This window comes from Mustela nigripes, chromosome X (assembly GCF_022355385.1).
Source record: "Mustela nigripes isolate SB6536 chromosome X, MUSNIG.SB6536, whole genome shotgun sequence".
Classification (NCBI taxonomy): Eukaryota; Metazoa; Chordata; class Mammalia; order Carnivora; family Mustelidae; genus Mustela; species Mustela nigripes.
This window is the reverse complement of record NC_081575.1, coordinates 1,957,535-1,970,426: the sequence shown is the minus strand read 5'-3', so window position 1 is coordinate 1,970,426 and position 12,892 is coordinate 1,957,535. Positions and strand designations below refer to the sequence as shown.

Here is a 12,892-nt window from a genome sequence, read left to right as displayed (position 1 = left end):
AGATGCTGGGACTTCCCGGCTTCTAGTCGGTGCTGCCAGCCATGCTGCGCCCATCCTGGGGACACATGCCCACTCGGACCCCAGTGACTGCACACTGGTGGCAGTGAGCACTGGCTACAAGGGGACCGGGCTGCCACCTTTGGCAACAGGCTGAATTCTATCACGTTGCCCCTGTGACTCATGGGATTTCATTCCTTGTCCCTTCCATAAAGGTGAGGGTGCGCTGCCCACATGGAGGAGGCAGCTGGGTAGAACATGGGACCAGGCTCCCTGGGGGAGCACAAGTCTTCTCTCTCCTGGCAGCCAAGGGGCTTAGTTGCTACCAGTGACATGACTCTCCTCAGGAACACGGCGAGGAAGGGCCAGCAGGTCTGGGATCATTGAGCCTCCCTGAGCCTCAGTATCCACATCTGTGAAATGGAAAGCTGTGTTCTTGCCCCCTTGCTTGGGGCCTGGGGACAGGAGGCATCAGGGTGGCAGTTGTGTGACAGGCCTGAAAGTCACAGGGCAGGGGGGAGGCAGGCCAGGGAACCGGCCACAGATCCGCACACTAGCCTTGTGCCAGGAGAGAGCAAATATCAGGAGGCACGAGGCCGTCTCTGTGGAGGTTTGCAATTCAATTAAGCCAATTAAGGTCTGAAAGATGAAAGAGTACCAAAATGGTATGTTCCCTTCGCTTTTAGTGCCTACAAACCGTTCTAGGCAGCCAGCCCAGGCCAGAAAGTCTCTGTCAGGCCTTCAGAACTGATAGGACCAGTCACTTCTGTCCTCGGCCATTCCAGTGATGGCTACTGTCCTTATTCAGAATGAGGGAGGCAATTGCCCAGGCTTAAAGAGAACCCAGAATAGTATATGCCATTTGGTCTCTACACCAGCCAACAGTCACGCAAGATAGACTTTGATTTAACTGATGGCTCCTGTCTGCCCATAGAGTGAACGAAGACGAGGAATATTAGCATAAGCACGGTGTTCCCCAAGAGGGGACCCCCACGCCCAGACCTGGGTGGAGCCCCTGGGCACACTGAGAGTGACCTGCTGGAGGCCAAGGCATTCCTGCGCCTCGTCCCCTTGCCCTCTGTCGTGCTCTTCAGGATGGCGATCCCCCATAAAAGGCCCCTGTTCACTGACTCCTCCAGGGCCCGTCCCTGCCCAGGGCTGACCGTGTAATAGACTTCCTGCCAGTTCAATAACCACCTGTCTCAAAAAGCTTGCGACCCCAAGAGCAGGGACGACACGCTCACAGGTTACTGCGATGCTGAGCAGAGTGGGATAGGGACAGGGCCAGATTACAGACTCATCAGCGATCAGTTTTGGCAGAGGCTCTGTGGAGAATGTTCTGCTTGAACTGCCGCTCAGATTTGTCTGTCAGAGGTCATCAGGTAGAGCGGGGACAGAAGGCCATGCAGGGCAGGGTGCGTCCAGAGCGCAGGGGGCTGGCCGGGCCGTGCACTGGGGCAGGGCGGGTGGTGCCACGGGTATGCCAGTGTGAGGTCCCGGCGGAAACAGGGTGTGGGGCTTTCCAGAAGCCAGTGCAGCTTGGAGGCAGCGAGAGTGGCCGTGCGGGAGAAGCAGTGACTCAGAGCAGGGTGGTGACAAGCCGTCCGACAGGAGGGAAACCGATGAGGTGGGGGCTGGGGGCGAGGGGGTGCGCCCGGCAGTGGGTGGGGTGCCAGGGGATACCGAAACTCAGAGGGGCAGCAGCGCCAGCTGAGAGGAAGTGGTAAGGGCAGGAGCGCCCTGCGTCCCACAGAAGGTCAGCCTTTGCCTCCCTGCCTGGTTCCCTTCCCATGAGTCACCACAGGCCCCGTAGGCCCAGTGATGACAGCACAGCAATTCGGAGCAGTTCAAGGACCCTGCGGGACTGTCTGGGCCACTGCTGTTGCTTAATCCAGGGCAGGGCCGCGCTGGGACCACGGTGGGGCCCAGGGGGGGAGGCCAAAACCCCCCTTGGGGGGGCCCGGTTTGTTGGGGGGGGTGGGTAGGGGAGGAGAGGGCTGTGCCTCGGGCATGAGCAGGTGATGATGGTGTGAGCTCCACCAGCATCTGCCCCTGAGCCCACCCACCTCCGGATCTTTTCCTCTGTCACCACCCGGAGCCCTCGAATGCCATCTGGGTGGGGCTGGGCACCTTCCAACCGAGTCTTCTCCAAGTGGGTATAGAGGTCAGAAAGCTAAAAGGGTTCCAAAAAGGAACAGAATCATTCATCTGGCTTCACTTCTGGAAAGAACTCCAGGGAGTCCCTAGGCAGCTCTGTGGGGCCACGCAGGCACCTAGCTGGCCCCTGGGGCCTTGGGGCCCGAGTGGAAGGTGTGGAATGTAGGCCAGTGGCCTCCCCGTCAGATGCATGGGAGCCTGGGGTGAGCGTGGCCATTGCCTCAGCCTGGGAGGGGGCGCCCACCTCCTGGGCTGACGGCATTTGGACTCGGCTCAGGGACAATTGCCGCACATTCTTGCTAAATGCCCCCCTACCCCCAGCCCTGCCAGGACTCACACCTCACACAGCCCATTGGTTGGTCTCTCAGCGGCCCTGTTGGCCTGGGGCCTTCTTCCAGAGCGACCTGTGCCTCTTGGTGGGCTGAAACCAGTGCCTGCACAGATGAACCAGACCCTGTCCCCTCCGCTGGGGATGCAGACCCAGCACTGCTAGTTCCCCCAGGTCGTCGAGTTGGGAAGGGAGAGACATGGCAGCGGCGCCCACGGTCAGAGAAAGGTGTGCCCGGCAGGAGCACTGTCCTGGCTTCTGCCCCTCCAGTCTGTCCCTACCTGGCAGCCCTGTGCTCCGTGATGCCCGTGTCACTGGTGGCCCCATGGGATCTGCAACTCCTGGCTCCCTCCGACCTGTCCCTTTACCTGCCTTCTCGCTAGCATCAGGCTCTCTTCTCTCAATGTGCGCCTTCCAAGAGGCCTTCCCTGGCCACCGCTGGGGACCCGTGTCCCAGGCAGAGAGCACAAGAATCCATTCAGTCCTGTCACCTCCCTGTCCCCAGGACAGACGGCCAGTGCAGGCGCATAGTAGATGCTCAGTAAGGATTTGTCAGATGGCAAACCGGAAAGACGGGCTGTGGGAAGATGCGCGGGACTGGAGAGGACGGCGTGTTCTCTTGTCTGCCATTTTGTTCCCACATCTTCCGGCCATGAAGGCTGCTCCATGGGGAGAGTCTGGAGGATTAACACTTAGGTGCCCAAACTTAAAGAATGTTGACCACTGTGGGTGGTCATTTTCTGGGCTGCCTCTCTGCGTCCCAGACCTCACAGGTAGGTGCTTTTTCTTGACAACACAGAGCCAGTGTCGAAAGGAACTGAGGCCTCCATGTGTCCCGAGGCTCCTCGGGGCTATAGGCATATGGAAATGGTCCTATGAATCCGTCATTGGGGGGGGCAGAAGGCCATGGAGGGGAGCAGATGGCTGCGTGCTGTGGCACAGGGTGATGGGGAGTCACCGGTGACCCGTGGCTGCTTCCCGCTTTCTCCACCACCTCTGCCTTTCTACTTCGTTTCTCTCCTCCTCCTCCCTATCCCCCCCTCCCTTCCCACTCCTGCCCTCCTTCTCCCTCCCTACTCGCTCCCTCCAGGCCACCCCACCTTTCTTACCCCAGCCCCCCAGGCACCCTCAGGGCAGCAGAGACACCCTGCACACTAAGCCTTGACCTGGCTCCCAGCTGGCCCTGTCCATGGCGGCTTGGCCTGCTTCCCAGACCCCGCGCAGCCCCGAGCCTGAAACCATGAGCCACAGAGGCTGAGCCAGAAGACCGCTGCCACCACCACTGTAGGGGATTTCTACCTGCCATGGTGGGCCAGTCCTAATCAGGCGAGAGCAGGGAGTGTGAAAGCTTTCACTCAGGATGGGGCAGAGACATGGGGAGAATTGTGGCACGGATAACACCCCCCCCACACACCTGTGCCACCGTTCAACCCCAACACATCACTGCTGCTTCAGTGGGGATTCCTAGAGGGATTCAGAGGTTGCCGCAGACCGCTTCTGGGAGACACTAAGGCCTCCTCCTGCCCCACCTAGGCAAGTCCTCCTGCCTTGGGTGCTCATGCCGGGAAGGACTAGGGGTTGGCCTGCCAGGTGGGCCTGGCAGGGCATGAGGGCCACCAGCCCAGCCTCGGAGGTGAATTTTGCAATCAGCAACTCATGGCTCAGGCTGAGTGCAGATCTGCAGAGAATTCTGGAAGAGTGGACCTCAGTTTTGTCTCAACTTCATGCCTGGCTTCTCACCTCTCTCCAGGTGTCCGCGTTCAGCCACGTCCCCACCACAGCTCTCTCCACAACACTTCACCCAGACCTTAGGACGCCTGGTGGCCACCTGCCCCTAGCCAAGCCTGCAGCTGTGAAGAGGTCGGGCACAACAGGCAGGATGGGCGACCTGGCCAACAGTTCCATCGAGTTCCACCCCAAGCCCCAGCAACAGCGGGAGGCCCCCCAAGCAGGTGGCTTTGGGTGTACCCTGGCTGAGCTGCGTTCCCTCATGGAGCTCCGAGGGGCTGAGGCGCTGCAGAAGGTCCAAGAAGCCTACGGGGATGTCAGTGGGCTTTGCAGGAGGCTGAAGACCTCGCCCACAGAGGGTAAGACTGCCAGCAGAGCCCCAGCGCAGGCCGCGTGTGTGCCAGGGACATAGGGCCATGGACCATCTGACACCCCCGCCCCTGTCTTCAAGGGGCGTCCTGAAGATGTTCCATACCCCCTCCCCAGGGCAGGCCTGGCCAAGGTGGCGCTCCTGACCCTGACTGTGCCCTCCCGTAGCAACCGTGCCCCACCCCACGCCACCAACAAGAGATGCTCTGTGTGGGCAAGGAGGTCATCCTCTGCGCACCGGGGGTCCTCGAGGAGCTGTGGCCTGAGCCCCTCCGTAATCAGCAGCTCCTTGCTCTCGCGTCTTTGGCTTAAACAGCCTCAAGCAGCAGAGAAGGGGAGGGAAGAGACAGCACGGTGTCGGCGTGCGCGTGCGGGCTGGGCCCCAGCCGGAACCCCAGAAGCTCTTCTGAAATGGGGTGGGACAGCCTTCCAGCGCAGAGGAGAAGGAAGACAGGGCCCCGTCTGTATGTCCCAGGTGCCCTGTGTGCTCAGCCCTATGTCCAGTTAAGTGGCCCAGGAAGAGGCAGGGGTGTAGGGGATCTCTCTGGAAAGCGAGCGAAGCAGAGTGCTGAGCACAGTGGCCACAGAAAAGCAAGCCTGGGGCAGTATGGATCTGAGGGGAGCTCCTGCAGGGAGTTTAAGGAGGCTGAGGAACCTCCTCTAGAAGGTTCCAGAGGCAGAGGCCCAGTGACCATCTTGGGTCCCTGCCGCTGCCCTGGAGCCCTTTCCTCCCTGCTCTGGAGGCCAAGCTCTGGCCTGCCCCGCAACAGCCTTTCCCAGCCCTGCCTCTTGCGTCTGCCGAGAGGCTGGGACCCCCAGGAGCCAGGTTTAGCCCCAGACTCCAGCAATTCCAGTGTTTTTCTGCCCTGGCTGGGACTGCTAGGGCACTAGTCCTCCCTGGCAGGACTGCTAGGGCACTCCCAGCCCAGTGCCAGGCCTGCTCGCCGACCCTGATCGATCGCGGCTGTCATACCTCTGTCTACCCCAGGCCCTGGCCATCCTCCTCGTCCCCTGCCCCCTGGCCCTATCCATCTGTGGGGCCACATGGGCTGGAGCAGGGGGCAGAGATGGCCCACCCAGGACATGGTGGGCCCAAGGGCCAGGCGAGAGGGTTCCCTCCCAGCCAGGCCAGGAACTCCCAGCCTCTGGCCTTCCCAGGGCCGCCTGGATCTCTCTTGCTTGTGCTCTAAAAGGACCCAGCCTGGTGTGTTGTGTTACCGGGGCAGATGGCTTGGCTCAGGGCCAAAGGGATCTCTCTCCTTCCCTCCTCCTTACCCCTCCCAACCGGGATTTAGGGCTAGGGGGGAGGCTGGGGTGGAGGGCCATTTAGCCACAAGGGCTATGGCCTCTCCCAGATAAAAGGAAGCAGATGGGCTTCAGCTGGCAGCTCTTTCCTCTGCCTGTCAGGCCTTGTTAAATATTTAAAATGTCAAGGCCCCTGGGAACCTGCCTGATTCTGCCACAGTGCTCTCCGGAGCTTGCCCGGTGCCTGTGGAGGGGCAGGCGTGGAGAAGGGCAAGCACCCAGGTGGGCGGCCTGGCCGCAGCAGAGGGATCCAGCCAGGCCTGATCTCCACCACGAAGCACGGTCACTGTGATGACTACCCCTCCCATCCCCAAGCCCGGGAGTCCCAGCCCCCACCGCACCTACTGCCTTGGCCCGGAATGCTCCTCCAGATGTCCCTACTCCTGCCCAGACACAGTGGCCTCGGCTTTGGGCCCCTCCCAAAACTACATCCCCAGGCCCCCACATCAATCCCCTGTCAAGGTGTGCTGGCAGATTGGTGCTTTGGGGAAGGCGGTGAGTCTAGGGAGGTGCGTGGTGTACTGGGGGAGGAGATTCCGGCTGTTCCTGGCCATAAGCGCATCAATGGACTCAGCCTTTGTTACTATCCAAGAGGATTCCAGAAGCCAGGGAACCTGGGTCTTGGGCCAAGTTCAATGGTAAGCACCCTGGAGGGGCCCGGGTCCCAACCCTTCCCCTGTCTGGACTTTACCAGCAGTCATGGAAAGGAGAGGGCAGATTATGCAGGAACCACACAATGTGGGCCTAATCCAATTCCGATGGCATCTGGCCTCAGCTCTGGGTAGGGCGCTCATCTGTGTCCATGCCAACCAGCCAGCCCCCGCCCCAGTGCTCTGGCCCTGGGCCACCGTTGGGGGCCTGCTGGTCAGGCACATGCTTAGAATGAGAGGGGCTGCGCCTGCCTTCTGGTGAGCACCTGAGCAGCTGCCGGGACCCCTGAGCCCGGCAGGAAGACCACAGCCTTGGGCTGGTGTAGAGCAAGGGAGAGAGAAGCATTGGTAGAGCATCAAGGGCAGCTCAAGGCCAAGGAACAGGCTGACGGTGGGAGGGAGAGAGGGAGGAGGGGGAGGGAGGAAGCACTGGAGCCAGCTTGCTCTGGGGGAAGGCGCCCCAAGGTCCTGGCTTCTGTACGGGACAAGCCATGCCGGGCAAGGTAGGCAGGATGCAGACTTACAGGGCCATGGGGACCCGTGCCCTTTTTTAGAACGGGATCGTGGATATCCTAGGGGCCTAGGAGAGCCAGGGTTCATAGTGCCTCCCTAGTACTTACCCTACGTGTCATATGTCTTGTAGCTTAAAGACGCCGGCCTTAGTCAGGAGTGGGGACCAGGCCCTCAGCTAGGACCCCAGCCCCTAGGAGCCAAGGTCCTGAGCTTCCTCCAGACACCCCGCTGGAAAGTTGCAGAAACTTGAGCCCCGGCAGGGCCCAGGCACAATGAGGCCCTGGGGAGAAGGGCAGGGACAGCTGCGGCTCTGCTAGGTGAGGGGCACAGCGTGTGATCGGTGCCAGCTGCGGAGATGCCAGGCTCTTGTCAGGCCTTGTGCCTCAGGGGGGTCCCACCCTGTCCCTCCCACAAAGCCCTATGTCCCCGCCCAGTGGACACCCACCGTCCTTCCACTTAGCACTTCCTTGCTCTCAAGTCACCTGGGGGCCAGGTCCTGTGTGCCTTCCCAAGCCAGCTGGGAGCACCTCATAGGGTGGCACCCCCAGCCCCATCTGCCCTGCCGGCTGCTCCCTGCCCTCTCAGGAGGCCAAAGGAGTCACAACTCCGCAGAACTGGGAACTGTAAGCAACCATCTGTCCACTAGGTGTCAGTGTGGGGCTGGACACTTTGGGGGCAGGCCCAGGGCACTGGATCCCATCTGCTTACCTCAGGGGAAGGTGGCCTAGTGGGTATCTGGCCTTGGGAGGAGGTAACCTGGATGTCAGTCCCACATGGAAGTTTCTGGTAGCTCTAGAGGCAGAGAGGCCCAGAAGACTCAGTGCAGGCGTGGGTAGAAAGTGGAGTGTCCCAAGAATGAAAAGTAAGGTAAGGGCCCAGCTTCCAGATGCCAAAGTTCACCCCTTTGCGGGTGTTGATTCTGAGTCCTCCATCCCAGCCCCAACACAGTAGCTTGTCTGGGATGTGGAGGGGCCTCCCAGCGCTCTGAAAGTCTAGATCAGTCTAGATCAGGCCCCTCTCAGCCCCTCAAGCCCTCCTCCACCATGCATTATGGGTTCCGGCCACAAGGGGTCCCCACTGGGGCTGGCTTTGTCATCCTTGACCCTCCTTGTCCTCTGTCCTCAGCCTGGTGGCCAGGGGAAACCGTGGCATCAGCACGAATCACTGACAGTCCCATTAGCCTTATAGATGTTCCCACCTGCCACATGTGCAGTCCCATAGGAGGCAGTAGGTGCTCTGAGTTGCGGGACACGGGGAAGGGCAGGGATGGGCCGTGGGTGCCAGGAACAGAAACAGACAAGGTCTTTGGGCGGCTGGAGCCCACCCTCCCCCAGATCGGGTCAGACGATAAACGCTCTGTGTCCAGCACATGTGGTTTGGCTGTGCCCCACTCTGGGTGGCTTAGCCTCTGTGAGGCTCCTGCCATCCTGGCCTGGGGTTGAGTGACCAGGACAGCACAGGACTCCTGGGTTGCCAATAAGAGCTCCGACTCGTGGGTACGAGGCCCTTTCCTCCTCTGAACCCTGGAGGGTTGGTATGAATACGTCGGCCCACCCACAGCGCCCTCAGCCCCTCCGGCCCAGTCTCTTACGAAGCCCTGCACCCCTTGGAAAGCCTTGGCTGTTCTCATCCCAGGCCCAGCTGGGTCCGCTCTGTTCGCTCCCCATGTTGGCTGTCATTGTCCCTTCGGAAGGGGCCCAGTGTACCCCATCCACATCCCTGGGCCTATGGGGGAAGGATCTGGCCCCCGGGCCCACTAGGGGCCCCACACCATTGTGTGTTGTGTCCGGGCAGCTGGACATACGTGCCCTCGGAGTTTGTGGAAAGGCCTGCGGCACCAGGCCAGGGCCGGTCCGCCTTCCAGGAGCTCTCGGGCGGGAGCCAGGGCTGGGCCCTGTGGGCAAGCGGGGCAGGAACGGGCAGGGCCTCGTGCCGCTGGTCTCAGCCATTCTTCTTCCTGCACCCCCCAGGCCTGGCCAACAACGCCAGCGACTTGGAGAAGCGCAGGCAGATCTACGGGCAGAACCTCATCCCCCCCAAGCAACCCAAGACCTTCCTGCAGCTGGTGTGGGAGGCCCTGCAGGACGTGACCCTGATCATCCTGGAAGTGGCCGCCGTCGTCTCCTTGGGCCTTTCCTTCTACGCACCACCAGGAGAGGAGAGCGAAGGTGAGCGGGGAGAGGGGGGCCCGGCGGGAGGGCAGGGCTGGGACTCGGGCCGAGGCACCGGAGCATGACTGTCCCGGCCCGCCATCCTTCGCTGCCGTCCTCGGGCACAGCATGCGGGAACGTGTCAGCCGGGGCGGAGGACGAAGGGGAGGCCGAGGCCGGCTGGATCGAGGGAGCCGCCATCCTGCTGTCGGTCAGCTGCGTGGTGCTGGTCACGGCCTTCAACGACTGGAGCAAGGACAGGCAGTTCCGGGGCCTGCAGAGCCGCATCGAGCAGGAGCAGCGCTTCTCAGTCATCCGCGACGGCCAGCTGCTGCAGGTCCCTGTGGCTGCCCTGGTGGTGGGGGACATCGCACAGGTCAAGTACGGTGAGCGCCTCCACGGCGGGCCTTCCCCCGCCCAGGAGCACGTGGGCCTTCACCTGTGGGGGCACAGGGGCTGAAGGTGGGAGTTCGAGCCGGAGACAGAGCCCCAGAAGGGCAGGACGACGGGGCTGGGTTGGGTGAGTCTTCCCCAAAAAGGAGGAGACCGAGAGAAGCGGGCCCCGCACACTGGGTTCGAGCCCCCCCCCCGCCGAGGCAGGGGGGAGGCAGCTGGGAGGGGGCCTCCTGGATCCACACTCAGCCTGTGGTTCCGGCTGCCCGGCTGGCCCTAGGAGACCTGCTGCCTGCCGACGGCGTGCTCATCCAAGGCAACGACCTCAAGATCGACGAGAGCTCCCTGACCGGCGAGTCGGATCACGTGCGCAAATCAGCGGACAAAGACCCTATGCTGCTCTCAGGTGAGGCCTCCGGGCACTGGCCAGGCCACCTCCTGGACCAGCTCAGTGCTTCACGGCCTTGGAGGCCACGTGGGCCGGCCGCCCCCTCAACCAGGGCCTCCTAAGTAGCCCTTCTGGTCGAAGAGTCTGAAGATTTTGCCCTGTCCCCAAAAGGGGCCAGAGCAGACTGTGGGAGGCATGATGGGGACAGCTCCAGCCACTGGGACAGGAAGGGGGTGCTCCCACCCCTGAAGAGCCCCTGATCTCCTGACCACAGCCCTCAGAGGCGAGGCCTGACTCTGGGTCAGCACAGTGCTATGGTCCTCCCCAGCCCAAACACTCAAGAAGAGCCAGTGGGGGTAGTGTTCCCTTTCCAGAAGGTTTGGGCTTAGCCCAGGGTTTATCCCAGTGGCAAATGCAGTGTGAAGCAGCACCGAGAGGCTGGAGGCCCCAGGTGGGCCCTAAGAGGACCTCATCTTGGGCCTCTGGGCAAAGCAGCTGCTCCTTTGGGGCCTCCAGGTCCCCTCCGAGCCAGGAATGAGGCTTCAGCCTAGTCTTAGGGTCAACATAGCCCCCAGGGGCCTCCAAACACTGAGTCCCTGCTTCTGGGATTTCTGCGAGAGAACCTGTAGGTGTTCAGCATGCCTCCTACCAGCAGAGTAAATCTCTGTCCTGGTTCCCCTGTGTTGCCAGGTACTCATGTCATGGAAGGTTCTGGAAGAATGGTGGTGACTGCCGTTGGTGTGAACTCCCAGACAGGCATCATCTTTACCTTGCTTGGAGCTGGTGGAGAGGAAGAGGAGAAGAAGGATAAGAAAGGTAAGGAAGCGGTGACCTCCAGTTCCCAGTGCCAGCAGGGGCTGGCCCTCTGTCTCTGCAGCCTGCTCTTTCTTCCTTTATATCTTGCTGGCCTAATCCCCTACTCCAGCTCCAGGGAGAGCCAGCCCTCAGGGGTGGGAGGTAATACCCGCTCTTCTGATTCTTTTCGGGGACCCCTCTCCTGGGGTCATTGCCCCAGAGCCAGCAGGTCGGCGGGCCCCCCAGTTCTGTGTAAGGGCAGCTATTCCCCGAAGGCTTTGGGAAGTGTGTTGCCAGGGTGGGGGAAGTGCCCTGGCTGGGCGGGGATGGGGTTGGAGGGACAGGGGCTAGCCACCTTGGCTTGGGAGGGCGCCACCAGTAAGGTGCTAAGGGACCCCACCAACATGGCAGCCAGGGAAAGGGGGGTCATATGGCCAGAGCTAGAAGGTTCCCAAGCAGAATGGACTGGACTCCCCAGAAGCACATGGCCATCCTGCTGCCTCCTCTTGCCACTGCTATGTGCCCCAGGCATGGCTGTCCTCAGTGCCACCGCCACGCCAGACTCCCAGCCCCAGAGTCGGGACCCCACCATCTTCTTTGATTAGGACCGGGACCAGCTCACAACTCACCTTGCTCTAACCTGGGTCTCCCCTCAGGCTGCTCCTGCAGTCAAACCAGGTGGGGAGCGGAATTTTCTAGATGTGTGCCTCGGAGAGAATTCACTCGGGCCCACAAGAAGTACAAAGAACCCGCACTTGTGTGGGGAGAGCACGTCTGGAAGCCTGCGGCCACCAGGCCTGCTCAGACAGTCAGGGCCCCCAGAGCCAGAAAACAGGCAACAAAGGGGCAAGTCAGCAAGGAAGGATGTGCTGGTGTCCCCAGCCCTAGCCTGCCCTGCTCCTGGAGGCAGTGAGAGAGGAGACAGATGACCAGCCATTGCCTAGACGCTTCCATGGGCCCTGCCCACCTTTGCCACACCAAGCCTCTTCTCTCTGCAGGGCTCAGCCTAGTTGCCGCCCACAGTGAGCTCACTAGGGTCCCTCGGCAGGCAGGCGGGTAGGGCAGTCAGCCCTGGGCCTCCGCTGGGGCTGGGCTGGAGGCCCCACCCTCCCTCCCGGGAAGCCGAGCTCACTGCCTGGGGTCCCTCCATTGACACCATGATGGCTCGTTGGCAGGGTGCTCCTTCTCCCCTCCTTCACGGGCTCCCCCCCACCAGCTCTGCCCATCAAATGTCGGTGGTCTTCAGCACTGAGTTCTGGGCCCCTCCTCACCAACCTTGACTAAACCCCCCTAGGGGCCCCAGGGACCCTAGGGACCCCCAGCTCCCGCCCTGGCTCTGGTTCCTCTGCCCCGTCTCCGTCAGCTCCCCTAGGCCAAGCACCTTCACCAGCATGCTTCCTGGAGGAGGGGAACCCCGAGGGGGGCCCAGGAGGGGAGCAGAGCTAGCCAGGGTCTGGGGAGGGGCAGCAGCACCCACAATTCCCCATCAAGGTCTCAGTCCAAGGCTCAGCCACTCCAGCAGCTACTCCCAGTGCGTTTCCCTGGGTTTCCCATGCCCTGACCCTCGCTGCCTCTCGACTGTGTCTATCAGCCCAGTGCTCCGGACCCACCTGCTTCCCTCCGACCAGCTTCTTGCCTTTCGGCCTTGACTCCTAGTCACCCTTCTGCTTGGGATGTCCTCCTGCCCCTCCTCCCCTCCCTTGGCTTCTGTCTTCCTCTTCCTGTAGTGTTCATCCCACACCCCCTCCCTCCTCTAGAGGCCTCCCTGGGTCCTGTCTGCAGCCTCTGACCTTTCTGTGGGCCCTCACGGCCCCAGAGTTTTCAACAACGACTCCTCACTGCGCTGTATGGTCACCGTGTGTCTACAGGCATCTCCTCTGCCCCCAGAAATCTTCCCTTCGGAACCTCCCCACCCTCACAGAGGGCCCAACCTACAAGGCCGCAGCCCAGCATTCTCCATCTTGGCCTTGGAAGCCACTCACTGCCCCAGTCCCAAGCACCCAGCTGCGGGCTTTGCGGCAGCCACCCCGCAGGTTCATGGACGGCCACCCCCCGCAGGTCCACCTGGGACCCAGCGTGTCCCACACCGTGTCGCTTCCTCCAGGGCTAGGTGCCCAGC

General features: G+C 61.8%; 1 protein-coding gene across 2 annotated transcripts in view; it reads left to right on the top strand.

The window, feature by feature from the left end:
• ATP2B3 (ATPase plasma membrane Ca2+ transporting 3) overlaps positions 1-12,892 on the top strand; it is a 59,441-nt gene that overhangs the window by 11,912 nt on the left and 34,637 nt on the right. For both annotated transcript variants that reach the window (XM_059385667.1, XM_059385669.1), the window contains exons 2-6: positions 4,233-4,569; positions 9,018-9,215; positions 9,326-9,583; positions 9,871-9,996; positions 10,669-10,794. In XM_059385667.1, the coding sequence (XP_059241650.1) occupies positions 4,362-4,569; positions 9,018-9,215; positions 9,326-9,583; positions 9,871-9,996; positions 10,669-10,794 (916 nt within the window). In that variant the 5' untranslated portion in view covers positions 4,233-4,361. The remainder of the gene's footprint in view (positions 1-4,232; positions 4,570-9,017; positions 9,216-9,325; positions 9,584-9,870; positions 9,997-10,668; positions 10,795-12,892) is intronic.